A 25,391-nucleotide genomic window follows, 5' to 3' on the forward strand; every position below is an offset into this window, starting at 1 on the left:
ATACGAATTAAGAAATAATTACAAAGAACCATTACTTGTTCAGTTTTATAGCTGATATTTGGCACTTTATATTCACCCTTTTCATATTTTACCCTTTTTCACGGCATGCCCACAATGATCTTGTTTACAACGCTTAGTTTAATTTAAAAACCCTTCTAAGCTGACGTCTTCGCAGCTTCGTCTTTCTCCTCGTCATCGGAGACTCGCAGCTTCGTTTTCCTCGAAGACCCGGCTTTTGAAGAATCCGATCCAATGCGATACGATGCGATCCCGAGTTTCCGAGTTCCCGACTTCGGCGGTCTGTAAATTTACGAGGCAGTTTGAATCGCGACTTGGAAGCGAGTGGTTCGCACTTCGCAGCGGCAATTCGAGTTTGATTTAAGCTCTCGATTCGCCAGACTTTGTTGCTATTGTTATTAGTATGCATTATTACCCGCTGCCGGTTTCAATTGACATTAAAATTGATAAGCGGCAACTAAAAATAAAAATAAAACTGGAGGCCCGCTGCGAGTTGCATAAAAAGTAATGCGAAGTGGTTTCCTGAGTTGCATAAACTGTCGAATGCAGCAGGAAGCGAATGGCACTGTTTTTACTTATCTATTTTTCTTTTTTTTTGGTTCGCATTCGCTTGGCAGCGGCTGAAAAGAAAAAGTGAAATATGAAATTATGAAAAGCGATATATAAATACCAAAGTGTTTCAAGGCTGGCTATTCCACTTGTGTGCACAAATGGGCACAAATACATACGTGACTACCCACCCACCTGCAAATACAAAACTTTCTCAAAGTGCGACTGTCAAAATAAAATAAGATTTGACATGAAATCTCCGAAGTGACCGCAATCTCTTTGGCCATTACAAATCGCGTAGACAAGATTCGGAAACAGAACCAGAACCCACGCAAGTGATTCAGAAATAAGTATTTCACTTTGCTCGACACAAAATGTGTTCTGAAATCCGAAAGGCGCATCTGTTTTCACATCTATGCAAATGTCTATATTAGATGGGAAGATTTTACAGAAAGATGACACAAATTTCTAAGGGGCGCAAGATCAACAATTAGCAATTAATTCCCATAAATCACAAAGAGGCACCCCAGTTGCTCCGCTTGTTGTTGTTGATCGTGCCTTTCTATATTTGGTTTATTTACCTACGTGAGCTGTTTGCATATGTCGCGTCTCTGATAAACCAGGCAAATAGCACCCAAGATGATACAGAGCACAGTGGAAATGTGGAAACCCCTGCAAATATTTACACTTATTTTGCAAGAGATAAATAATATATTCCTGAAAGAACCTGAAAAATATAACATGCTATTAAAACAAAAAATAGGAGTGCGAACTATTATCATATAAACGTATATCTAAATTACAAAAAATATTAACTTAAAATACAAAAATTATAATATTTAGTACAAGTTTCGCAAAGGGTTAAGTTTTGCTGAAAGAACTTCTTTGAAATGAAAGTTGCCCATTTGCTGGCTCCCTCGCACGCGCACGCTCTTATCAGACATGACCAACTACTTGACCCAAGCAGACCCAACCAGAACAACAACAACAATTGCAGACCGAACAACAACAACAGCGCAACAGCATCATCAGATTGCCAAGAAGAATTCTGCGCAAGTGCAGCAGGTTTGCTCTCTCGAAGAGCGAGCGTGAGGCGACTGCGCTCGCCAAAGAGAACAGACGAGACTGCGAGAGAGCAAAAGCTCCCCGCTTTGGGGAGCAGTTTCGTATCGCACCGCTGAATTTCGCATCGGCATTCGCGTTCACGTCTGAGTTCGAAAAGAGGAGCCGAAGAGAGGAGAACGACCGCGAGGCGCAACGGAATACAAAAAGCGGCTGAAGAAACAAAAGAATCCGATCCGAAACAGCTCGCAAAAAACTAAATTGCAACTAAATAAATAAATAAATAAAGCTCGGGATATCAGATGTCGGGCCAAGATAAAAATACGCACTAATGAAAATATAAATATAAATATTAATGCAAGCTGCAGTCGCAAAGTGCAAAGCGCAGTGGACACCACTTGAAGAAAGGTGTGTGGGTGTGTGAGGATGTAATCCTTAAAACTACGAAACTTTTGAATACGAGTTTGCAATGTTTTGAGTATCACTCATAATTTTATAAATGTCATACCAAGCTTTTTTTATTCAAAACAAATTGAACTTAAGCTGAAGTGGTATAAAACATAGCAAAACTCAAAACAAAGCTTGAATAAACATTTAAACAAGAAAATAACACATAAATACCTAAACATATTTGAAAGAAAGAACCAAAATCTGCGAAGTGTAATGACCAGCTCTTGAAAACACTTTAGAAACAAAATCTGGATAATTTCCAGAACTCTTTCACAAATAAAGAGAACATACATGCATATATTTTTGTGGACACAAAAAGAAAAACGCGAACTAAGTAAATAAACCAGTCACGGAAGACATTGCTAAATAAATAAAAACTCCAAGTAAATATTTTGCAATGTGTTCCGTTCTGCCAGCCGTGAAAATAAATTAAATATCCCGTTATTTAACCAATCCCCTTGCAGAGTGATGTGATGTCATAATAAAACTTTGCCCTTATCGACAATATAAAAAAAGTGAAATAAACGATATCAGCGGAAAAGCGAGGTAAAAGTTAATAAATACCCGCCAAGCAAATCGAATTGCAATTTGTGATAACAAAGCGAGCATGACGGACTACACGGAATACGTGGAAACCGCCTGGAAGTATGCGGAATGGCTACCTTACCTACTCGTCTCGTACGTGGTAGTCACCCTGCTGCCCAAGTCCCTCATCCGGATGAAACGCTTCGCGGACGCGGACTACGAGGCCAACAGGAACATGTTCCACCGCTGCTACGGCCCAGAGCTGTGCTGTCACGTCCTGGGCCAGGAGCAGGTCGCCGGAAAGGTGAAACCCAAGGCCAGGAAGCCCGTGACCCGGGTGTATCCCAAGCGTCAGCAGGTGGCTTCCAAAGCGGAGCTACCACCTCCAAGTCCCGCTCCCGTGAAGCGGAGCAACGTCACCAAGATAGCCAGGATGTTTGAGACGGGCAACACGCGCCAGGTGAGCCGAGTTGCGCCCATAACGCTTCCCGAGATCAGGATGTTCGGAGCAAGCGATGAGTCCAGGGACTCGACGCCCTGTGCCTCGCGGAAAACCAGCATCTCCAGTCAGCTCTCGGCCCAGCTGCAGCACATCGAGCAGTCGATGCACCTGTGGCAGGAACTGGAGGAGGAGCCCTCCAAGAAGTCATCGGGCCACAGCGATTGGGAGCCCGTGGCAGTGCCGGTTCCAAGACGAACCCGTGGTACCTCTGCCACGCCATCTACGGCCTCCCCGCTCTCCAGTTCCCCGGAACCGGAGCACTCCCGCTCTCCGGTTCTCCTGAGGAAGCCGCCTTCCCTGTGCCTGCAGACCAGCATGGAGGACATATTCCAGGTGATCGCCAGGTGTGCCGAGGAGCCGGAAGACTGCCCGGACTGCCAGTGCCTGTCGCCGGTGACCAGCATCGATGATATTCTCTCCGAGCGGAGGTTCTCTCGCCCCCTCTCCGCCTACTCCATCACCGATCTCCTCAACGAAGAGCAGGCCTCGTGTATCGAAGAGACCACGTACATCAACGAAACCAGATGAGGATCACAGAGGGATTGAAGGAACGTTCTATAGTGCCATCCCCCAGGGTCAGATGGAACCACCAGGTGAACTCCCATCCCATCCAGGCATTTGTCCAGGTAACAAAGCCACCGGAGACCTTGCCAAGTCCCAAATCCCCAGGAAACCGCCCGCATTTTGTTTGTTTAATCGACGGAAACTTAAGCAAATCAAAGTCAAGACTTTCCAACCCAAATCGCAATTGGCAATCGAAGCCTGTACTTAGAATCCCAATCAATTGATAAAAACGTTTGTTGTGTCTGGAAACCGAATTCAAATTGCGAAGCATCTCATTCACAGAGAACAGTACTGCTAAACTAATATGCTGATTGTACGTATTAACTTATGAATAAACATGAATTTGTATGGTAGTATTACTTATCGTTAAATGTACTATATGTTATAAACGAGAACTGTAACAAATGCAGCGCACACACCTTATTGTCGTATATTCTTAATAAAGAGAAAACACTGTATATTTTCGTATGCACAGCTGCTTGGGCATGCGAACAATTTTAGACGAACGTTGACCATCTAGTTATTTCTTGCACCTTTTTAGCCCGGCACAGCTGCCAGCTAATTTATTTTTCAGTTTGGCAAGTCTAGCAAGACCATCCAAGCGTGTCTTGGCCCCAAACACAATTTGTCAAATAAATTGACGCAAATCAAAACGTTGGAGCGATCATTAATTATAAATTGGGAGATGGGAGATGGGAATTGGGAAAAGTATTCACCGCAAAACGATTGTGATGTGAGGTAATTTCGTTGCTGTGGCTTTTGATTGATTCGATGGGGATTTATAATGTCGACGAGCAACAGCAGAAGATACACCAGATACCCTACGGTGAAAGGTCTCTGGGGATGTGAGTTCCATTGAACCTTGGATAGTGCAACAAGTGGCCGCTGCTGCAACACAAACAAGAACGAACACTAAATCCGCAGCCGGGCGACCTTATCAATCCCATTATGCTGCTCTCCAGTTGATGGGGCCGCACCCAGGGAACTTTAGATTAAGCAGCTCTACAGATACACGAGTTCCGGGAAATTTTCCAGTTTATTTCTCCACAGCGAAGCCACAAAATTAGCCAGATGCCCACGCATTCCGCACTTGATCTTGACCATCAAGCAATTGGCAACCTCAACTTGGCCTAATTGGCAGCGAGTCGATTTGGTTTGATTTTGCTTGGCTTAGTTTTACCGGTTGCCAAAATCCACCAAAAGCAGAGAAAACTAAATATGTTCATATGCTAATTTTAACATTTGCTGTAGTTTTGCTGAATAAATCTATTTTTCATCTCATGCGAAAACCAAATACAGCGACGCAAATAAGCACAACGGCCAATAAAATATTGTAAATTGGCCTTTATTGGTCGAGATTCTGTGGCGTCATACCTTCTGGTTGATGTGGCCACATCACTTTTGGGCTCTCCTCTAGCGGAAGAATTCTACCTTTCGGTTTCAATCGCATCGTTCGTTAATCAAATTGTTGTCCCGCCGCTTTGTTTTCCTTGTTCATTAGCCCCCTGCTCTTGCCCACTTCGAGTTCCATTATTTGTTTTATCAATTTATGTATGGGATGATTCATTCCGAGGGGTTCGCATGACACACGCTGAAATTCAAGAGAAATACGTCGTTGTGGCGAAAGAGTTAAGAGGGTCCTCAAGGCTGGCTACTATTTTTGTCTCTTCGATTGCAGCGTTTGGCATTCAGGCTTTAAATTATCATAATTTATTGTAGAGCACAATTACTGAGTTGAGATAGACAGGGGCGCACAATTAATGCTGAAGTCGAGCAAACAAACATACGCAAACATTCCTAAACATTGCATAAGCAAATCAAACACAGATTTGACAACATTAAACAAGATAATGCGATTATGAACTTCACCCAAAGACACAGTTTTGGTCAGATAAGATACGCTTGTTTTATATCTCTATCGATATTTCAGTCACGCCATAACTTATGCTGATGCCCGTGTAAACACATGAATTAACTTTTCGCTAGACACTGCCAGTTTCAGAATGTAAACAAATCAATAGTGCAGGCAAGTCGAGCGAACACCGCGTTCCATATCGGCAGCTATTCGTTTCTTATCTTTCCACTGAATTGAGAGTACAGAACACCAGGAGAAAGAACTACATACATGGACTTATGAACTGTCCCCCGTAAAAGTTTATATTGCAACTGCAAAAACTAGTACATATAAATTAAAATGTTATAATGGCACTCATTCTACAATGACAAGAATATTATGATCAGAAAAGATTTTTGCACAGATCCTGATGCTCTGGTACTAACCTATACCAAATTCGACCCTAGCCCAGCCCGATATTTCGCAGTGCAGCCTTATCTAATCGAATGACGCGCACTGTCTCCCGCCGGAGCTCTCCAGTGGCGCGGGTCTAGAGCTCTGGAGCTTCGGCGAAGGTGCGCAATTAGCCAAGCGGCGATTGGCAGTCGCCAGATTGGCATTGTGCTGGCCGGCAGCAAAGCAACGACACTCGAGTCGAGTTCCCGATACTTTGGCGCATCCATTGCGGGTCACTAATGGAGCGTACTTGGCTGTAGAGGCCTTCAGATTTCGAGGTGTGCCAGGGAAATGCGACGCAGCAGCTGGAAAATCGCCAATCGCTAATAATAAACAAACAAGCTATTAAATCGCAAGCATGGAAAAAGTAAAACTGGTAAAAGCTTTTTCCTCAATCCAAAAACCTTTGGCAAACAGAAGCGTTGTGGCCCGTGACTCATTGGAATTGGGAACAACCCAGCCGATAAGGCCGCGAGACTGTTGACCATATATTGGAGGCTATTAAAACTTGGTTAATTTCTTTATAAACGCGTTCATATTTGGGGCTTAGAGCGTGGGTGGTCCCAAATTTTTGGAAAGTGAATGTAATCACGATCTCGTCTAACTCTTGTTTTTCAGGAATCGCTATCTTTGGCCCACTCGCTGTCGGACAAACCACTGCCCCCATCACCTTTGATACCCACCAGCTTGGAGGGCGGCAAGGTCTCCGATCGTTTGAGCAAACTCAAGTGCAACTCGGAGAACTGGAAGCAGCGCATAGGTAAGTGCTTATAGCCAGTGAAAAACAGAGAGTAATACTAATATAATGCACACCGTCCAGAGCAAACCGATGCCAAGAAGTTCACAGTCGCCGGTCGACTGCAAAAGAAGGCCCAATCCCCCGTGGAGCTTCAATTCGAGCGTTCTGCCAATGATGCGGCCAAAAAGTGTCCCATGCTGGAGGTGCGCAGCGCCAATCAGCCGCAGCTTGGTCTGGCCAAGAGCCCCTCCATGATGGTCACCTCTAGCACCAGCACCAATAGCACCAGCAAGAGCGCTCTCCGCAGCCTGAGCGTGAATCCCGAGGAGGAGGGACCCACCAGCCTGAGTCGCTCCAACAGCAGCAGCTCGGAGTCCGATGGAGAGCGCAACTCCCCCCAGAATGCCAAGCAGAACAAGGAGCTGGCCAACAACAAGAGTGCCGCAGCACCCACCAATGTGGGAGCCAGGATTCAGGTGCACCGGCTGGACGACAAGGAAACTTTCGAGAACTTCTTCTCCTCCAAGCCGAAGAAGGAGGAGAACGTTGAGCTGGAGATCAGCGCCTTCGATGACATCAAGCCTACTGAGCGGTAAGTTTCAAATTTCAGAGAGAGTGAATTCCAAATTCAAAATATAAATTTCCGTTTTATACAGCTTGGTAAGCAAGCGACACGTACAGGGGCCCAAGGGTCGACGGGCTGCACGCAATCCTCTCAAGAGTTTAGCTGCTCGTGATGACATTAGCTCCGAGTACACAGAAATGAGGTCGGGCATAGCCGAGCGAGAACTACGGCGCCTTAAGCTGGAGTCATGTGAGTGAAGCCAACAACCAAACTAGAAGCCCAACTAATGTTATTGATTCCACAGATGGTCATAATGCCAACTTGGCTGCAGAGGCTATAGCCGGATTGGCCTCCGTCGAGGACTTCAAGTCGGTGGCACTGCGCTCCTCGTCGATTCCACTGCAGCAGATGTGGCTACCCCACAAGCCAGTGATGTTACTCCATGTTAAGGGGCGCACCCATGTCCAAACCCGACTAGTGGAACCCGTGCACACCTCCCTGAACCGTGGTGATTGCTTCATCCTGGTAGCCGGATCGCAGCTTTTCCGCTACGTTGGATCCTTCGCCAACGTAATTGAGATCTCCCGGAGCAAGAAGATCTGCGCTGCCATTGTGGAAAACAAGGATCTCGGATGCACCGCTACCCAGGAGGTGATCCTGACCGATGGAAAGTATTTAAAGGAGCGCCAGTGGCGTCAGTTCTGGCAGCTTTTGGGCAAAAAAGAGGATGATCAATCGGATATAGCCGAATGCGGTCATGCCGATGAAGACGACGTGTTCGAAAGCAGCCTGATCGAGACTAACAAGATCTACGAGTACCAGGATGAGGCGCTCATTCCGTTGGAGAAATTTTGGGGCTGCATCCCTAAGGTGGACATGTTGGACACGCGTAAAGTTTTGGTCTTTGACTTTGGCAGCGAGTTGTATGTGTGGAATGGCAAGAATGCCCCTTCGGATGCCAAGCGAGCTGCCATGAGATTGGCCCAGGAACACTTTGGTGCTGAGAATTCGGCAGATTATGCCGACTGCTACTTGAATCCCCTCAACTATGTCGCTATAGTGGGTCGTCGTGAGAACACTAAGTATGCCAAAAGGTGCGCTCAGCGTCCAGAATGGTGTGTTCTCGGCAAGATCACCCAGAACATGGAGACGGTGCTATTCAAGGAGAAGTTCAGTGACTGGCCAGAGATAGAACGCGAGGATCTAGAGAAGGATTACCTTTCAAACGGAGTGCATATGGTGCGTGCTTTAAACGGCACCGCTTTGCACAAGGGAGAACCCTACCAGGAACCAAATCTGGTGCTCGAACAGGCCAACTTGGGACGTGGCAATTTCTACTACGATACGGACACTATGCGGCACTTCGATGTGATCACCAAGTCAACGGACAAATGGCAGATTCACGAGTTCAACTTTGATGCGGCCAATAATCGCGACGACTACGGTCACTTCTACTCGGCGGAGAGCTATATAGTGCGCTGGATCTATCAGATTTCGGTCACGGTTCGCGAACTCAGTGGCAAGGTGTCGAACAGGAGCACAGTGGGTCGGGACAGGTGTGTCTATTTCACCTGGCAAGGACAGGACTCTAGTGCCAACGAAAAGGGTGCAGCTGCTTTGCTGACTGTGGAGTTGGACAAGGAGAAAGGCGCACAAATGCGGGTGTCGCAGGGAGATGAGTGCACAGCCTTCGTCCGGCTGTTCCGGCAAATGTGGCAACATCGTGGACGCAAGGAGCAATGTCTGGAGAGGCACAGCGAGTGGAGACTCTACCAACTGCAGGGCAACGTCAGCGAGGAGACCATCATCAAGGAAGTCGTCTGCCAGTCAAGCCATTTGCGATCACGCAGCTCCATGCTGTTAATTCACGGCAGTGAGGGAAATGTGATTGTCTGGCATGGATCGAAGAGTGCTCCTCATACGCGTAATGTGGCTGTAGGGGTTGCTCAGGATCTGATCAAGACGGTGCCTAAAGATCTCTTCAGCGCCGAAACTGCCAACCTAACTGAGGTGGAGGAGGGTTCCGAAGACGATCAGTGCAAGAAGGCCTTGGGATTGAAGGATGAAAGAAATGAATACGGCAGCCTGCTTAAGGCCACCAAGTCCTTCGATTACCAAATAAGGATTTTCAACTTCTCCAGCACCCAGGGTGTTTTCAAAGCGCTCGAACTGAGCGATCCGCTGCGTTGCCAGGATCTGCACAGTCCGTATCCCTTCAGCCAGTCTCAGCTGTACAATGCAAGGCAGCCGACTATCTTTTTGCTGGACGACGGCGATGAGTTGTGGCTCTGGATGGGATGGTGGCCTCTGGAAGATGTTAAGAGTACGTACTGTATAGTCAACGATGTGTTTGGATAGCAATTAACCTTTTTACTTTACTTTTAGTAAACACCGATGAGCGAAGCAGTCCCACCAACGACAATCGCGCTGGAGTAAATCGCTGGATCTCAGAGAGACGTGCTGCCCTCGAGACAGCCGTTGACTATTGGCGTGCCAAGCACGGCGAGAACGAGAAAGAGCCCTTCCATGGCATCAAAGGCCAGGTGGTGTGGGCAGGCCTGGAGCCACTGGCCTTCAAGGCGCTATTTCCCGACTGGACAGAACGTCCGGATGTAAGGGAAATCAACGAAGAGGTAAGTTGGGAAGCTGCAAATCAAATGCAATGTACTTATTGCTCTTGTTTCCCCTGCAGGATGGGCGAACTGATGCTTCCATATCGATCGGCACAATGCTGGCACAAATGACGCAGACCGAGTATCCCCTGGAAGTTCTGAAAGCCCGACCGCTGCCCGAAGGTGTGGAGCCCACCCGCCTGGAGGTCTACCTTAATGCGGAGGACTTCCAGGCTGCACTGGGATGCAGCCGGGCGGAATTCGAGCAGCTGCCCATCTGGAAACAGACCAAGCTGAAGAAGGAGCGAGGGCTGTTCTAGGAGAGAGGCAGGCACAATGCAACTTTATAGACTTGAACACAATCACAAAACACAAACCAAGCACTTTTATAAGCACTTTTTGTAGGCGGCGATGCTTTTGCAACGGACACAGACAGATCTGAACTATCGTATTCTATAGGCCTATTTAGTATAGCATATACACACGTGCGCATATCCCTATGTACTCTCTATTTTACACATATTACATAGCCTTTATATATGTAACGACTACTATGCAAGTGCACGATGCCAGGCAATAAATTTCAACTCGCTTCATTCGGTAGCTGTGCGGAGTTTCGAGTTCTATTATATCGTATACCTGTACATAATATTAAGTTGAGTTGTTTTACCATTATTTTATTTAATATTTTATCGATTTAACGAAATTGCATTTGTTCAATCTCTGCAAACACCAAAAAAACAACGAGCTCTCTCGTTATGTCATTGTTTTCAATTCGAAATCATTTTAATGTTAGCTTTATTTCCTAATTTTATAACTATGTGTTTATATGTTAAAAATTATTGCGCATATTTAATTTTTATTAAATAACATTTCATTATATTTTAACTCTTCCTTGATTTTTTTTAGTTTGGGAGACCGGGGGAATCAATCGATCACCTTGAATTTCTGCTGATCTTTTCTGAAATTTCTGTTCGCCTGGTATTTTTGTCATACTGCGTGTAGAGTTTGTTCTGTGCAGCTAAAAGTGTGCAAATATTGGTTCGTTTTATAGAAAAGTATTCACCCAAAAGTATGCAATGACTCCAATGACTCCCTTTGTGTCCTTTTCTATTAATTCTGCCCATTTGGGCGCGCCGGCTAACTATAGTTAGCTTTCCTTGATTCACCGCCCAAAAGTATGTCATCAAATCGCAGACTTTTATAAAAATTTACTCAATAACAAACAAAATGTGCTAAAATTGTGATATAGCTAGTTTATTTTACATAATTTAGTTAAACTATTCCCTAAGCCTATACTGTAAGATTTTGGACAATCCGTGTCATGTGAGTCTTAGATGCGAGCTCAGAGAATTAACTATTTTTAAATTTAGAATCCAACGCTACTTCTTCTTCGCTTCGCTACCTAAGCGGATGCCATGTGGATTTCCCGGATGAGTCGGGAGACCAGTTCGCAGCAGGCCTTTTGCCTGTTCTTGGCCACAGCCATAACCTAGATGGTAATAAACATGAAAGTTAGTGGCTTGATTTAATCAACTAGTAGGACTCTAGGAACCCACCTCATCGTGGTTGGCCTCATCGTCCTTCTTATCGCTGTACTCGGTGGCGCATTTATTCGTGATGAGGCTGAAGGCAAACACCTTCATGTCGCAGTGCCGTGCAGTGATGACCTCATGGACGGTGGACATGCCCACCGCATCCACGCCCATCATGCGTAGAGCCTTCAGCTCGGCGATGGTCTCGTAGTTGGGACCACCCAGGCAGGAGTAGACGCCGACGTGGATGTTGGACTCGATGCCCATGGCCTTGCCAATCTCGATGGCCTTGTTGATCAAGTCCTTGTTGTACGAGTTCACCAGGGCGGGAAAGCGGGGTCCGAAGCGTGGGTCATTGGGTCCCTGGAGAGGAGAGTTTCCGGCAAAGCCCAGCATGTTGACATGGTCATGCATCAGCATGATGTCGCCCACCGCGAACCGTGGGTTGATTCCTCCAGCCGCATTGGTGGCGAACAGGTACTCCACACCGCACAACTTCATCACGCGCACCGGCATGGAGCACTTGGCCAGCGGATAGCCCTCGTAGAAGTGGAACCTGCCCTGCATCGCCATCACAGTGGCGCCCTCGAGTGTGCCGACCACCAGTCGTCCGGCATGGCCCTCAACTGTGGATACCGGGAAGTTGGGGATCTTCTCATACTCGAAGATCTTCGGGTCCTGGATAATGTCGGCCAAGGAGCCGAGCCCAGAGCCGCAGATGATGCCGATCTTGGGGCGCATGCCGGAGCCCTTGGTAATGAAGTCGGCGATCTCCTCGATGACCTCATAGGGATACCTGTCGAAAACCAGAATGGGGAATTAGTTTTACATCTTGTTTGGGTGAGTATTGCGTGTGATCATTGAACGAATAAAAGTGGAAAAAATATACGAGTGAACTGCAATAAATTTGGATGGGTACATGTTAATAGGCCAGAGATTCTTTTCATCTACTCGCCACGATGGTAAACACTGAAATGAAGAATGGAGTTCCCAGAGGGAACAAATAAGATACATTTACCAATTGATGAAGTTCCACACAGGAATATAATTAGATTCAGTTACCAATCGAAGTTTTATCAAAACAAATAATTCATTTATGTACAATCAGTTCGATGATATGATAAGAAAACAACACAAATAATATACAGTGAGAACTCAGAAGACTAAAAACTTTTTAGAGATCATGGACACACATCGAATTACATAGATATTCTTAAAAAGGACAAATACAAAAATTGAATTTATGGATAAGAATTACTTTGAAGAACTGAAAGTGTCTTCTTGAAGATTCTTAACAGCCTTATGCCAATCACAGTAGTGTGAATAAATGTATTTTAATAATAAGGTAAATGACGATTGAACACAGAGAAACAGAACTCAGAAGAATTGGTCTACAAACGTGTCTTCGTTGAGAACCCGAAGGGCTCTTAGCTCTTCGTGCGTAAGCTCGCATTGGATTTTTCCATTTCCGCTGCAATTGTGGAAAAGAGTAGGTTGCTGAGTAGGTTGGCAAAGGTGTGTGATAAACGGATATGAAGGCACCCAGATAAGGACCCCCTATCATTTATGGTTTTTCTTGGCAATCAAAAGAATGTGGTAACATTGTCATGACTGCTTGCCTCGCTTGCTATTATCGAGTAACTCGAAAACAGCAATTAAGTGCTATTAGAGCCATAAAGAATTCAGCTGGTTCTGGGTTAAGTTGCTCGAACTTGAACTGCAAGTCGAGTTATGTTAAGATGTTGTTACCAGAACTGAACTCGTGACCTCCCACGTGTTTGTTTTCGGATCAGTTCAAATGATTTGATAAGCCGGGGGTGACGATGATGCTGAGCATTATCAGTATTACATGGAAAAAACAAAAGCTGGCCTCCAAACAGTAAACATAAAGTGCGTCATTAAGACGGGAACATATAATCACGCATAACTAACACTAATTGGGAACTTTAGCCACAACTCCTTAATAAATTGGTCTTTCGGTAGCCAGACATTTATGGAAATTCGATCTGAACACGCGACGCGGCGTTTTCGCCGCTTCATCAATATTCAGCATTGTGATTCCAACGGAATGGAAACAAGTTTCGAAATTAATCAATGCGGCAACATGTTTTAGTTGCGTTCTTTATCGAACCATTGGCCAATTACCCGTATCTGAGGCAAAGATTACGAAGTGGAGGCCTATGTCAAGATCAGGGAACACACCCGTTTTGCGCAGCCAATCAGCGGGAGCCGATTTCCCAGTTAACTTGGCCATTAAACACTTACATAAGCAGCTGGCAATCTTGGCTTTTAATCAGCAAAATGTTTGGTACACAGAGAAAATATAACTAATTAAAACAAGGCACTCTAAGGAGCGTCCAGCTGCTAAAAACGTGCTCTAAAAATATTAACTCTATAATAATGAGAAAATAAGTTGATTAAAAAAATATTTCCTGAACACTTGACTATTTCGAATACATTTACATTTTCTACTGTGTATTTCTACCTAGGCGAAACCACTCCATATAATCATATGCAGATTAGAGATTCTTCGAATGGGATTTTAATGAGTAGCCAGCGTCGACTGACGAAAATTGATAAGCCTGGAATACTGGAATGTCTTAATTCAAATTCAAGAGATCTAAGTTGAGTTCATTTCTTGATAGCGGCGGAAAGATCAAGGACAGGATCCAGCTCCGTCACTTGAATTTTGATTTAGGTTGCCCGAAGTAAACAAAGTTTGGACTTACAGCAGACTTTCTGGGGTTGGTATGATATCTGACGAATTCGTACTATTGATGGCGGTTTTGGTGCCAGCCTTGCCTTTGGGATTCGAACAGCAATCGGTGTTACACATTTTGGGGCCGAGGGATATAGTTTTGGGGTATCGAAACGAATGAACCAGACTGACAGCTAAGGATAGGCCTAATTGGACACCAAAATCAACTTACAGCAGGCTCTGTGGAGTGGGTATGATCTTCTCGCCAGTGATACTGCCGGACTTGGCGCCCTTCTTGTCCGCGCAGGTGTTGCCTCGGTGGGAGCCACCTGGTCCGGAGCAACAGTCGCGGGAGCACATTCTGCGGGTTGGTTGGAAGTCTTAGCCCTTAGAACTACGCACTAGGCAGCGAATTTTGGTTGGGGTCTGTGCCTGAACTTGGTTTCCTGTAGGCCGGAGCGAGTTTCCTAAATGACTGATTCAGGCATAGAGTGAGGCTACTGGCAGGGCCTACTGGATAGCCAAGGCCATATCGATTCGGCCCCTTGAAAAGCGGGTCACACAAGCTTTAGCATGGAAGGAAAGGAGGGAGAGGCGTGCAGAAGGACAGGTGGCGCAGTGGGGTTAAGGCGAAGCCGCGAAGCATTGAAGCCAGAACCATTGGAAGTTTCAATTAAAGCTGATTGTAGTTAACGAGCCGCTGGCGTGATGGCCTCCGATATAATACCCCCTTTTTATGTCTGTTCGAACTTCGAACCAACAACTCCCCCCACTTACGTGGGATTCTCCTGGGCGGTGTAGTCCGCCGACTTGTGTCCATTGCTGTGTCCGTTGGTTCCATTTGTTCCCTTCGTGCTTCCGTTTCCATTGCTGTGTCCATTGCCATTGGCCACCTTGTAACCCGTCATTGTGCAGCTGGAGTTGGAGATGCTCTCGCTCAATCGAAATACACTGCAATTATATAATCGCCTCGGACGCGCTTCTTCTGGTTATGCAAATGTGACTTTCGCGCTTCAAGTTATGATAAAATCGACTGTGCACGTTTTCTATTTCGCGAATCAAAACTAATTTAGAAATCTCTAACTGGAATTCCTTTTGTAATCTCGTTACGTTTCACAAACGATATTTTGTGGCCGCGTCCAGAACTCGATGATATGGTATGTACATATATGTGGTGTGGTACTATGTGCACTTTCTTCACGTTTGTTGCCTGCTCGACCGCTGATTGTAAAGTGAACGCTGCCGACTGGTGGACGAGGGTTTATAAACTGGAGCTCCGGCGCAGTCGACGTCGCACGGCTTCAGGAAAAGATTCTGTTTCTGGCTCTGATTCGGCTTCGGATTTGGGTTCGGAATCGAAATCGGAATCTCTGGGGATGCAGAGCGACGCTCTGCCGAGCCTCTGCCGGCGCTGGTTGTTCAGCATTCAATTTAAAATCGTTTAGCGCGTATACTGCCGGAATCGTTGCTCCTAACTAATTGAATTGAGCGAATTTAAATATTTGAAAGAAAGTGTGTGGCGCAGAAGGAAAACAACTCTTTTAGTTACACATTCGATAGGAAACGTAACCGAGGACCATAAATGATTTCGCAAAAGTGTTCACGATAAGGTTTTTATGGACTTCTGATATGATATGGTGTAGTTCTTAGAGAAACACCTGGGAAGCACAAGTGAATTAAGTCAACTTTATGGAGAAATATTGTCATTTGTCGATTGTTTTAAGAGACAAAGTATTCGCCAAACAATATAATCAGTGATTCTATTTTTAAATCATTTTGAAAAACATGCCACTTGCCGAGAATTTTCTATAATTCGTACACTAACCTCTGACTTGGCTTATCAGCCGGCTAGTCGGAAAGTTTTACCAGGTCATCAGACACCTTGGGATCACCACGATTTGGTCTGTTGTAATATGGAATGGCTTTTGAATCACCCAGCAACCCATTCATCACCGCGATAAGAGATTTGCCAAGCAGATCCCAGTCGCACCCGTAAGTACTTAACCTAATAATGGCTCTTTAGCAAAACAATAGGCCTACGATGTGAAAAAAGTGGGAAAATAATATAAACACTGATAAGGATGCAACATGAAAGAGCTTATCAATTCATGGGGGTCGCAAATTTCTCTTGTGCGCTTAGTCGCAGTGACGTTGATGGCAATAGCATAGTATTATTCCGGGACACAACTTTGATAGCATTACGCAAAAGTGCAATCAGCGTCAGATGCACAATATTATTTGAATACCCAGGCAGTTAAAAAATTACAGCTAAGCTTATGAAGGAAAATGCCAATACTCTTACTAGACACTTGCTGTTTTCAGCTTATAATCAATTTCGGAATCGGAAAAATAGTACAAATATATGTTGCTAGGTTCTCTATTCGTGAAAGTATTTTTCAATTTCACTTATCAACCGTAGGCAGAAATTAAATCAAAACAAGATTCCGTGAGAACTACATTTCAATGGAAGTAAAGCCGAGGCTTGAATACTCTGTATAATCATATTGAATCCAACCAAAATCAAAACATTAGTTAGAGACCATAAAAACTGACCTCTGCGCAAGATGCAGGCAACCAATGTGAGTGGAAAATTCCCAGATGATAAGAAAAAACCCACGAATGCTCAAAAATGTTCCATTCATGTTTCCGTGGAAGATTGGACACTCAGGCTCCGAATATTGTATCTGTTGGTGGCCTCTTCCCATGAAGCATGCATGTATCTTCCTATGTTCGATTTCCGACTGACTTTCACATTTTCCCGGCTTGTGCAGTACAACAAACCCATTAAGATGTTGTTTTTGAACAGGACTACAGATAAGAAATTGTCAGGCGAGTAAACAAGAAATTCATTTCATATTTAGGTTTATTTCAGAGTATATTTATTAGCACTGATTTTGAGATTTATTATTTTCCATGATTTGAGAGATTTGGTTGCGATTTTTACTTTTCAATTTACTTGTTTAGCTAATTGCAGTGCTGTCATCAATAATAATTGGCTAGTCGCATTAATTGCTATATGTAGTGTTTCTTCTATGAACCCTCACAATACTTTTTGCGCTGACCAATTCTGTTTTTATAATTTGAGGGAAGGGTAATCTAATTTCCAATTTATATGCGTGAAAGTATCAATAAAATGGCAACAGAGATTGAAGCAAGCTGGCCAATCGACGAATAGATTATTTTGTATAGTTGTATAAACATATTTTTAATTCCACCTCATTGGGGATTGGCCCAAGTTTTTATTATCTGCTGGGACCGTCTTAATTTTATTGCAAATATAAATAGTACACTCAAAAAACACACAAAGTGGACACAAACTAGATTTGAACAAACCCATATAGAAACCGAACTGATAGGACGAAACAAAAAAAGGACCAAATCAAATACGAAGTACATTTGGTTGGGAAAACATAATGAAATGAACAAGGTTTTCGGAATATTTCAAAAGAGAGAAATGGTTTGTGGAAACTCCAGATAAATTCACACCTCTACGTGTCGGGGCCACAAAATCCAGCCAACTTTGTTTGCAAACGGAGAACTAAAATAATTATTTCGAAAATGCTTCAAAACCTACAAGCGAACTGAGTAATGTTGGATATCTAATGGGTAATATAATTTTCTTGATTTAAGGCATTTGCGGGATTTAAATGTTTCAACGTATTCGTGACAGAGGATCTCGGGCTCTACGATTTCGGAAGTTGATAGTATCCACTAGAGACCCGAAAAGATGGTATTCGTATCCTCCGATCGGTTATTCTGGTTCTGGGACGGTTTTTCGCAATGAAAAAGGCACGAATGTGTTCCGTAGGCTCAAACATTTCGTTTTTTATGTTATGCGACTGGCCCCTACTCTTTGAGAATTTCGGGGCAACAGCTAAATTACTTGTATCATTAATTTTACGAATTTTAAACTGGTTTTTGATTGTTAGATTTTTTTTTTTTGCATTTTTCTTTTCTTTTTTGATGGTGTTATGTATGGTGTAAAAAACGCTTACAAACAATTACCCAAAAATAAACTTTAACCGAGGTACATATTCAAAAAAATAACAATTATCTTGGAATACGGCACGCTTGCGATTCTGAAACCGGTTTTTCGAAAGGCCGGATGCCCAAAAAAAAAGCGGAAGTTTGCGTTCAAAATTGCAGGCGAGCCGCATCTGAATTTACTGATTTAGTTATTCGTTTTTAAAGGTGTTTTTATCGTTTTTTCGTAAGTAATAACGGTTGATTTTCTTTTGTTTTCGTTGGTGGCACTGTTTAGAGGCGAGCTTTTCAAAAGCTATATTAAGGACTTGCGACGAGACGAGTGAGACACATGCGGTGATTATGCGCTGCCGGCCGTCAGGTCCACAGGATCCTTCATCCGGTGGGATGGAGTCTCCTCCTGGCCGCGGCCGGGGTCTTAAAGTCAAATAGAGACAGAGTGATAGAGAGAAGAGAGTATTCGTATATACGTATGTTGATAAGTATTATATGCTAATTGGTAATCAACCAAGGACTAGTTGCTAAATTTGGTTTTTCCTCGATAAATCAAAGTCGGTTGGATTGTTGTGGCCCTCGATTACGGGGTGTTGCATTCACAGGGAGTGGAATTGTTTAACCAGATGCTATCTGATAAGTAGAAGGAGCCTTGATTTGTTATACATACACCGGCATATGTATGCGGTTTTATTGCAACATTTCGAAATTATAAGGTAAATAAAACTACGTACACAACACAAGTACACGAAGTAAATACAAACAACTAAGAATATGAAATACGAATACTAAAGGTTTCATAAATATTTATACAAAAAGTAAATTGAAATTAAAGCTACAATCACGCCCATTCACACAGACATACTTGCTAACGAATAGAAATCGCTCTTGAAGCTTGCTTCCTTTTTCTTTTTGGCTGCTTAACAAATTTGGGTGGACATTTTGCATTGATTTGGCTGGTGAAGCTGCTCAAAAAAGTAACAGACTGCATCTCAGTTAGTTAGTTAGTTTCCTGGCAGCCCGATTGGTAACAGAAAACACACACTTCCACTAGCTTCTCTACTTAAGTACTTAAATGACTTTCAGGCATAGCATACAGTACAATACTTTAGCATTAATTTTTAGGGGATAGTACAGTACGTTTCGTAAATGTCTTGACAACTAACTGTTGCACACACACATATGTATATGTATATCTAGAATTGAATATTATTGAATATGCGCTAGTCATTAAATTACACAGATTAATAATTAGAAAAACGAGACACTCCCTTGGGTGCTGCCTTGCATTAACTTAAACGTTATTACAATATTAACCTTATATTCCGTATTTTATTTGAAGCAGCTCTTACACCGTTCAAGTCTGTTCAGCGAATTCCTTAAGTGTTCTATGCTTTTGTTAGCAACTCCAATTCAAATGGTTCATTTTGGTTTTGGTTGGCTTTAAAAAAGAATTCCTTTTGTTTGTTTTTCTTTTTAAATTAATCATAAAATCAGTCAGTCCAACGCCTTCTTGTTAGTTACTTAGCTTCTTCTTTTGGTTGTGAGTTCGATTTTTAGTCGGGGAAGTCTGAGTGCCATCGGTTGGATGTTGGGCCCGGTTTGAGTGTGGGATTCGGGGTCATTCCTAACCGAGATCTACTGCTACACTACCACTCCTGACCCTGATCTGCTACTTGCTGCTTTTCTTGCTTTTCTTTCCTTTAGAATAATTACGTCTAGTTGCCATTAGGTTCGATAGGTTAAAATGTAGTACGTATGTATAATAGATGTATGTTGTACAAATAAATTATATTATCATTACATGCATATAAATATATAACCGAATAGATATATGTTTATATATACGCGCGTGTTTTCCTTGTGTGTGTTGTGTATGCATGTATGTATATAGACTACAATATATACTGCGTATGCTTTTGGTTTTGGCTACTTTGATGCTTATCAACTAGAATTCAACTACTTCTTTTTGGCCGCCTTCTTCTCGGCCTTGCGTATGGCCTTCTCGCGTTCCCTTCGCTCCCTCTCCATGTCTTTGCGCTCCTTCTCGATGTTGGCCTTCAGGTCCTTAAGACGCTTCTTCAGCCGATGCTTGTCGTCGCCACAGACACCCAAGGTTTTGAAGTCCTTTGAGTCCAGGGTAAGAAGAGCTCCGCCCTCCACGTTGTTCTCCTTGAAGACGGGGATGTAACGCTCCAGCTCGATGCCCATCAACCAGTGTCCCACCTGGTGTGCGGTTAAGGAGTCATTAAAGGGGATATGGCAGAGTAATGTAGTATCCTTGGACGTACCTGATCCTTGGTCCATTCGTGAACGGGTCCTCCCTTGTAGGTGTACCCAGCTGCCATCGCCTTGCGATCGGAGAAACTAGAACTGGAACCGGACAGGTCCAGGGTGCGGCTGGGGGAGTATCCGGGCGAGGAGCAGCCCGAGGACATGCTGGTGGGCGACGGAGGACCGGTGGTGTGGGCGGACGGCTGCTGCTGGATTTGCTGGTGGTGCTGCTGCTGCCAGGGCACTGTGCCGGGCGGGGAGAGTGATTGTGGAACGACTTGTTTAACTTTGGAACGATTGCGGGTTATGGGTTAGTCGAGAGAGAAAGAAGCGGAGAGATAGAAAAGTCAGAGTTAGTAAGATCGCATTGGATCCATTGGCATTGCGACGCAGAGCACATGGTATCGGTTGAACGGGTTAGCTTAGACATTCATAGATATTTATAGAGATATACATATGGGGAAATGCGAGTAATGTAAACGGGTAACAGCTGCAATGAACTCTCAAAACCTTCGCATATTAAAAATGGTTATAACGAAACAACGGTGTTGGATTAGTTAAGTAAGTCTTTTGAACAGTAAACATATGTACAGATCTGTATGAAATGAGATGATGATCATGATACGTTTTTGCTCTCTTGGGGATTGGGATTGATCTACGGGTTAGTCTACGGTCTTGCTAGAGAGAATCGGAGGATTGTGCTGGTCTAGTTGGTTGGTTGGATGGTCATAGTTCACCTTTGGGCTGTGCTTCGTTCACCGCCTGGCGGATCTCGTTGATCAGCGTCTTGCAGTTGATGGCCGCGGCGCTCTGGCTCTTGTTAATCTCCGTGTAATCGTCGCTGGAATGTCGCGAGGATCCATCGCCGAGTCGCCTGCAAAGCACGAGCAACCGTATAACAGAGTTCATAATTTATTATTAATTCCATTTGGTAGTTTTCCCCTCTAACAGATTTTAAACTCTTCATAATAATTGTAACAATTTTTTTTTTAAAGTCGGTGAGAAATAAATTGTTTTATATCCCGGCTGAGAACACATAAAGTAACTAAGTAGATCTTTAAAGTAACTAATAGTCTCCGGTTCTAAGGAAACCTCATTCGAGAATATAATACTCTTTGTCCCACCAACTCTCTATGGAGCCATAACCCACCTCTCTCGATCGGACAGCGCCTGGTTGAGTTGATCAGTAAAGCTGGATCCTGGCAGTGGGACTTTGCTGCCATTTGGTGCCACTCGCCTCCTGCTGGGATACATCCAACTCTCTGCAGGATCGTTCTCCGCTAGCTTATCGTTGGAGCCCAGGATGGAGTCGTACGAGCTGTTGAGATCACGATTGCTGCTGGTGGCTGGACCCGTTCCGAAGGTGGTCATGCTGCCGCGATGAAAGTCGTTGAGCCCGTTGTCCGCCGGAGAACCCAAAGCGTTCTTGAAAATGCTTGGAATACTGGTGGTCACGGCCTGAGCCTGCTGCTGTTGTTGCTGCTGATGTTGCTGTTTGCTGGGGTCCTTGTGCACCTGGGCATACAGCTGGTTGATCTGGGCCTCACGTGCAGTCGACTGGTTGGACGAACTAGACGAGGCGGAGGAGGTGGAGTTCAACAGAATGGGCGTGGTGGTGCCCAGGTGGCCATTCGAGGGAGTGGCGACCACAGTGGCCATTGCTGGCGGATGGTGCTGCAGCAGATTATTCACGTTGGCCAGCAGATGCGAGTTGCCATTGGAGAGGCTGATGGTTTCATGGGCGACAGGAGCCCCTGCCAGGTTCAATGCCGATCCCTCTCGCTCCTCCTCCTCATCCGTGTCATCCAGCGTGCAGTCCGAGCTGCGACTGTTGCTCCGGCTGCGCTTGAGCAGGTTCCCATTCGAAAGCTGGCCAAGATCGACAGCGGCTCCATTCGATGTGCTACTGTTTCCATTTGCTGAGGGCAACTGGCGGTTGGCTAAACCACCACGGGAGGCTTTTGTTTTAAAACCGATTTCAATTGGCAGGGTGCGAATTTGGTTTGATTTGGTGTTGATCAAATTTATTTTGGTTTTTTCGTTTTGTTGAAGTTGGGCAAAATGAGGGCGCAGCGTGTAGGCGTGGCAGTCACAAGAACACAACGAGCAAAGAACGTAATACAAACATGAACAACGATATAACGAACGTGAACAGACGGCACACAGAGATCAAATAAAATCGAGAGAAATGGAAAGAAAGAGAATAACAATTAGCACAGAATGACAATGACGGAGCACAAAAGAAGAAAGTAGCAAAGGGAAATGAAGAGGAGGAGCAGTGGTCGAATCTTTAGCTCAGGTGCAGTTCAAAGCTCAAAGCACAAAGAACGGAAGGCTCACTTAAAACAGGATTATCATGGTTCTAAACTTGAGCATTGAATAAGTAATCATTTGGATTAAAGGTAAAAAAGAATATCCTTAACGACAGTGCATTTGTGATATTCAAAGCATACTTTCTTTAAAACCCATGACATTCTTGTAGTTAATGAGTAAAAGGTGCTTGGGTAAGAAAATATCTAATGGTGATGACTCACCCAGATCGATTTTGGTCTTGTTAACCGAGTTATCCAGCAGCTCGTGCTGCGGCACTGCCGCATCCAGTTCGTCCTTGACCGGAACCTTGCGCTCCACAGTGGCTGTCTTAACGCCATCGCCGTCGGGTGAGAGATCGGATATCTCCGTATCCGACAGCTCCGTCTCGAGCTTGTGGAAGAGCGGCTTTGGCGGAGTCTTACGCATCATCTGAGGCGTCAGCTTCAGAGTGGCACTATCGTAGGGCAGGCCCACTGGGAAACCGGCCTTGCGCTGCGTCTCCTGCAGCTCGTGCTCCAGATTAATCACACGATCCTTCAGCTTCTTCACCAGCGCATTGTACTCGGTGTCCTTCTCCTGGAGCAGCTGCTGGTAGAACTCCTCGCGATGGCACATGTCCAGCTCCCGCTGCTGGTACTCCCTGACCAGCCGCTTGGCCTTGTTGTACTTCTTGTCCAGCGCCATGTACTGACCCTGCGACTGCTGGAGCATGTTCTGCAGGTTAGCCGCCTCCTTCCGGATGTTTCCCAGCTCCCGCTCGCTTTGCCGTAGTCGCTCGCTAAGCAGCTCGTTCTCATTTCCCGTCGTCTCGAGCTTGACCAGCTGGGAATGTGTACAAAAAATATTAGTATGCCGTACATTACTCTTAAAAAAAGTTGTGCAATTGATGGATGATGATGTTAGGATAATAAATAAAATAACTGAAAACAAACCTTTCGTTTAAGATTTTGAATAATTTCCTCTTTAACCAGGCAACCCATTTCGCTCTGGGAAAATAAAAACAAATAATGGGAAAATAATAAGTATATTGAAAGCTAGCAACAACTAAATACAATTGATTATTTAACGCATTCTTCAAACCTAAAACAAACATATCAACGAGTTAGTTAACTTAAAAAAACTAAATAGGTATCAAAGTGTTTTAAGAATGTGCTCTACAATTTTTTGAGTATCTAAAATTTTGTTTTCAATGATATTTTCAAATCCAATTACCGCTTTGTGCTGCATTTCAATATCCACACAATTTTGAAATTCAGCAAAAGGAGAGAGAAGAGAACACACAAACACACAAGTTAAGCACGGCTGTAAGAGAGATCTCGTCGGGATTGGCGGTCCTAGGACGCCCTAGAATCCTTACCTCCTGTAGCAGCCGCTTGAGCGACTCTACCTCCTGCGAGTGGGTGGCCTCCACCTCCATCGGATGCTCCACTTGGACGGGACTCGAGGGTCCCTCGCAGACACTCGAGTTGGCCGAAACCGGCTGAGTGGAGTCCTCGGAATAGTCGAGAGTGCGGCGCAGGTACTCCTCTTGTTGGCTGAAATAACTTTAGTTCAATTAATATTTGTTGACCAGCCGTATCCCTAACTGACTAACCGCTTCAAGCGCTCCTCTTTTTCGCGATCGGCCTGCAAACTCAGTCGTATGAGCTGGGCTACCTCAGAGTTTTCAGGATCGCGCTCGCGTCCGATTTGGAATTTGACTAGACCGGAAGTATTGCGCAGAACTGATGCTGCATATGCCTGTGTAACGCCCACGAGACTCTTGCCGTCCACCTCAATTATCTGATCGTTGACCTGGAGATCAGAAAAAAAAGATCAGAAAATACTGACTTAATGGTTAGACCAACGCCCACCTGAATGCGACCGTCTCTGGCTGCTGCACCGTTATCGGTAATGGTTTTCACAAAGATTCCTAGTTTCTCTAAGCCTGCATCGGCGCCAACGCCCATGCCAATTATACTGAGACCCAGACCCTCAGGACCCTTCATCAATTCCACAGGGAAGACGTGCATCTTCTCCACGCGCTTTTCGAGCTCGTATTCCGCCGAAGCGGCCACCGGATCAACATCTTCATTCCGGCGATCGTAGTCGTTTACGGAGAAAGTCGAGTACACGTGTATGGGTCCGGAACTAAAGCGAACCTTGGGATTCTTGCGTACAGTGATGGGCGGATAAGAACAGTCGTCGTCGTCAAAGTCTAAGAGACCTGTTAAATATTAGAAAATAAATAAGTCGATGAAGATTTCATATAACCGAATGAACAACTCACCAGGCACTTCCATCCAGAAGTTGCCATCTTCGAAGTAGTGGACTCCGGCCTCTACAAGAACCTCCTTGCTCCTCACTGGCGGATATTCTGGGATGTAGTACTGACTGTCGTCGAGTTCGGTAACCCCAGTGCTCAAAACCGTAGAGCTGGTGGCCTGTTCGGCATCTGCCAGGGAGTAGGTGGAATTGTGCTTGCTGGAGATGATACTGTCGTCGATGGTAGTGGTCTGATTGAGTGTGGCATCCGATTGCGTGGACTCTACCGAAACTATCGACTCGTGCAGTGATTCGCCACCAGTAATATACGTTTGATTGAGATCGGAATGTTTCTCATGTAGATCGTAGCCGTTTTCCAGCTCTTCACGCTGACCAGGTCCTCTGGACGAAGTGGCGGAGGTGATTAGCAAGTTCTCTAGGCTGCGCTTGGGTGCCTAAAGGGAGACAATTGT

The 25,391-nt window shown here is 44.8% G+C and overlaps 4 protein-coding genes across 28 annotated transcripts in view; 2 read left to right on the top strand and 2 right to left on the bottom strand.

Annotated features, from left to right (window-relative positions):
• Positions 1-10,479, top strand: part of LOC117141986 (supervillin) — a 101,404-nt gene extending 90,925 nt beyond the window's left edge. For 7 of the 8 annotated variants that reach the window (XM_033305800.1, XM_033305801.1, XM_033305802.1 and 4 more), the window contains 6 exons: positions 6,579-6,720; positions 6,781-7,291; positions 7,356-7,513; positions 7,569-9,587; positions 9,650-9,897; positions 9,957-10,479. In XM_033305800.1, coding sequence (XP_033161691.1) covers positions 6,579-6,720; positions 6,781-7,291; positions 7,356-7,513; positions 7,569-9,587; positions 9,650-9,897; positions 9,957-10,196 — 3,318 coding nt within the window. In that variant the 3' untranslated portion in view covers positions 10,197-10,479. Of the gene's footprint in view, positions 1-6,303; positions 6,337-6,578; positions 6,721-6,780; positions 7,292-7,355; positions 7,514-7,568; positions 9,588-9,649; positions 9,898-9,956 lie in introns of those variants that run through there. The other variant, XM_033305814.1, reaches the window with a different exon arrangement.
• On the top strand, positions 326-4,176 carry LOC117141994. 3 transcript variants are annotated; one of them, XM_033305841.1, is made up of 2 exons: positions 326-522; positions 2,544-4,176. In XM_033305841.1, the coding sequence occupies exon 2, from the start codon at positions 2,687-2,689 to the stop codon at positions 3,632-3,634; it is 948 nt and encodes a 315-aa protein (XP_033161732.1). In that variant the 5' UTR covers positions 326-522; positions 2,544-2,686; the 3' UTR covers positions 3,635-4,176. The 3 variants fall into 3 exon arrangements, with proteins under 3 accessions (XP_033161732.1, XP_033161733.1, XP_033161730.1); XM_033305842.1 differs by having other exon boundaries at positions 349-419; XM_033305839.1 differs by lacking the exon at positions 326-522 and adding an exon at positions 1,425-2,037.
• A 633-nt stretch (positions 10,480-11,112) lies between the features above and the next one.
• Positions 11,113-15,350, bottom strand: LOC117141993 (purine nucleoside phosphorylase). Of its 6 annotated transcripts, XM_033305837.1 has the most exons (5): positions 14,887-15,350; positions 14,342-14,470; positions 12,811-12,882; positions 11,436-12,207; positions 11,113-11,368 (listed from the first exon to the last, which is right to left on the bottom strand). In XM_033305837.1, exons 1-5 carry the CDS (start codon positions 15,015-15,017, stop codon positions 11,282-11,284), a joined length of 1,191 nt encoding a protein of 396 aa, XP_033161728.1. In that variant the 5' UTR covers positions 15,018-15,350; the 3' UTR covers positions 11,113-11,281. The 6 variants fall into 6 exon arrangements, with proteins under 6 accessions (XP_033161728.1, XP_033161724.1, XP_033161729.1 ...); XM_033305833.1 differs by lacking the exon at positions 14,342-14,470 and having other exon boundaries at positions 14,887-15,349; XM_033305838.1 differs by lacking the exon at positions 12,811-12,882 and having other exon boundaries at positions 14,887-15,349.
• Positions 15,351-18,739: 3,389 nt separating this feature from the next.
• Positions 18,740-25,391, bottom strand: part of LOC117141989 — a 34,408-nt gene continuing 27,756 nt past the window's right edge. For 3 of the 11 annotated variants that reach the window (XM_033305820.1, XM_033305817.1, XM_033305828.1), the window contains 10 exons: positions 24,944-25,373; positions 24,528-24,880; positions 24,269-24,468; positions 24,032-24,218; positions 23,607-23,660; positions 22,896-23,496; positions 21,512-22,319; positions 21,099-21,235; positions 20,379-20,647; positions 18,740-20,313 (listed from right to left, as the gene is read on the bottom strand). In XM_033305820.1, coding sequence (XP_033161711.1) covers positions 20,047-20,313; positions 20,379-20,647; positions 21,099-21,235; positions 21,512-22,319; positions 22,896-23,496; positions 23,607-23,660; positions 24,032-24,218; positions 24,269-24,468; positions 24,528-24,880; positions 24,944-25,373 — 3,306 coding nt within the window. In that variant the 3' untranslated portion in view covers positions 18,740-20,046. Of the gene's footprint in view, positions 20,314-20,378; positions 20,648-21,098; positions 21,236-21,511; positions 22,320-22,895; positions 23,497-23,606; positions 23,661-23,886; positions 23,896-24,031; positions 24,219-24,268; positions 24,469-24,527; positions 24,881-24,943; positions 25,374-25,391 lie in introns of all 11 variants that reach the window. The other 8 variants (XM_033305826.1, XM_033305824.1, XM_033305818.1 and 5 more) reach the window with 8 other exon arrangements.

Source organism: Drosophila mauritiana, chromosome 3L, assembly GCF_004382145.1.
Source record: "Drosophila mauritiana strain mau12 chromosome 3L, ASM438214v1, whole genome shotgun sequence".
Taxonomy (NCBI): domain Eukaryota; kingdom Metazoa; phylum Arthropoda; class Insecta; order Diptera; family Drosophilidae; genus Drosophila; species Drosophila mauritiana.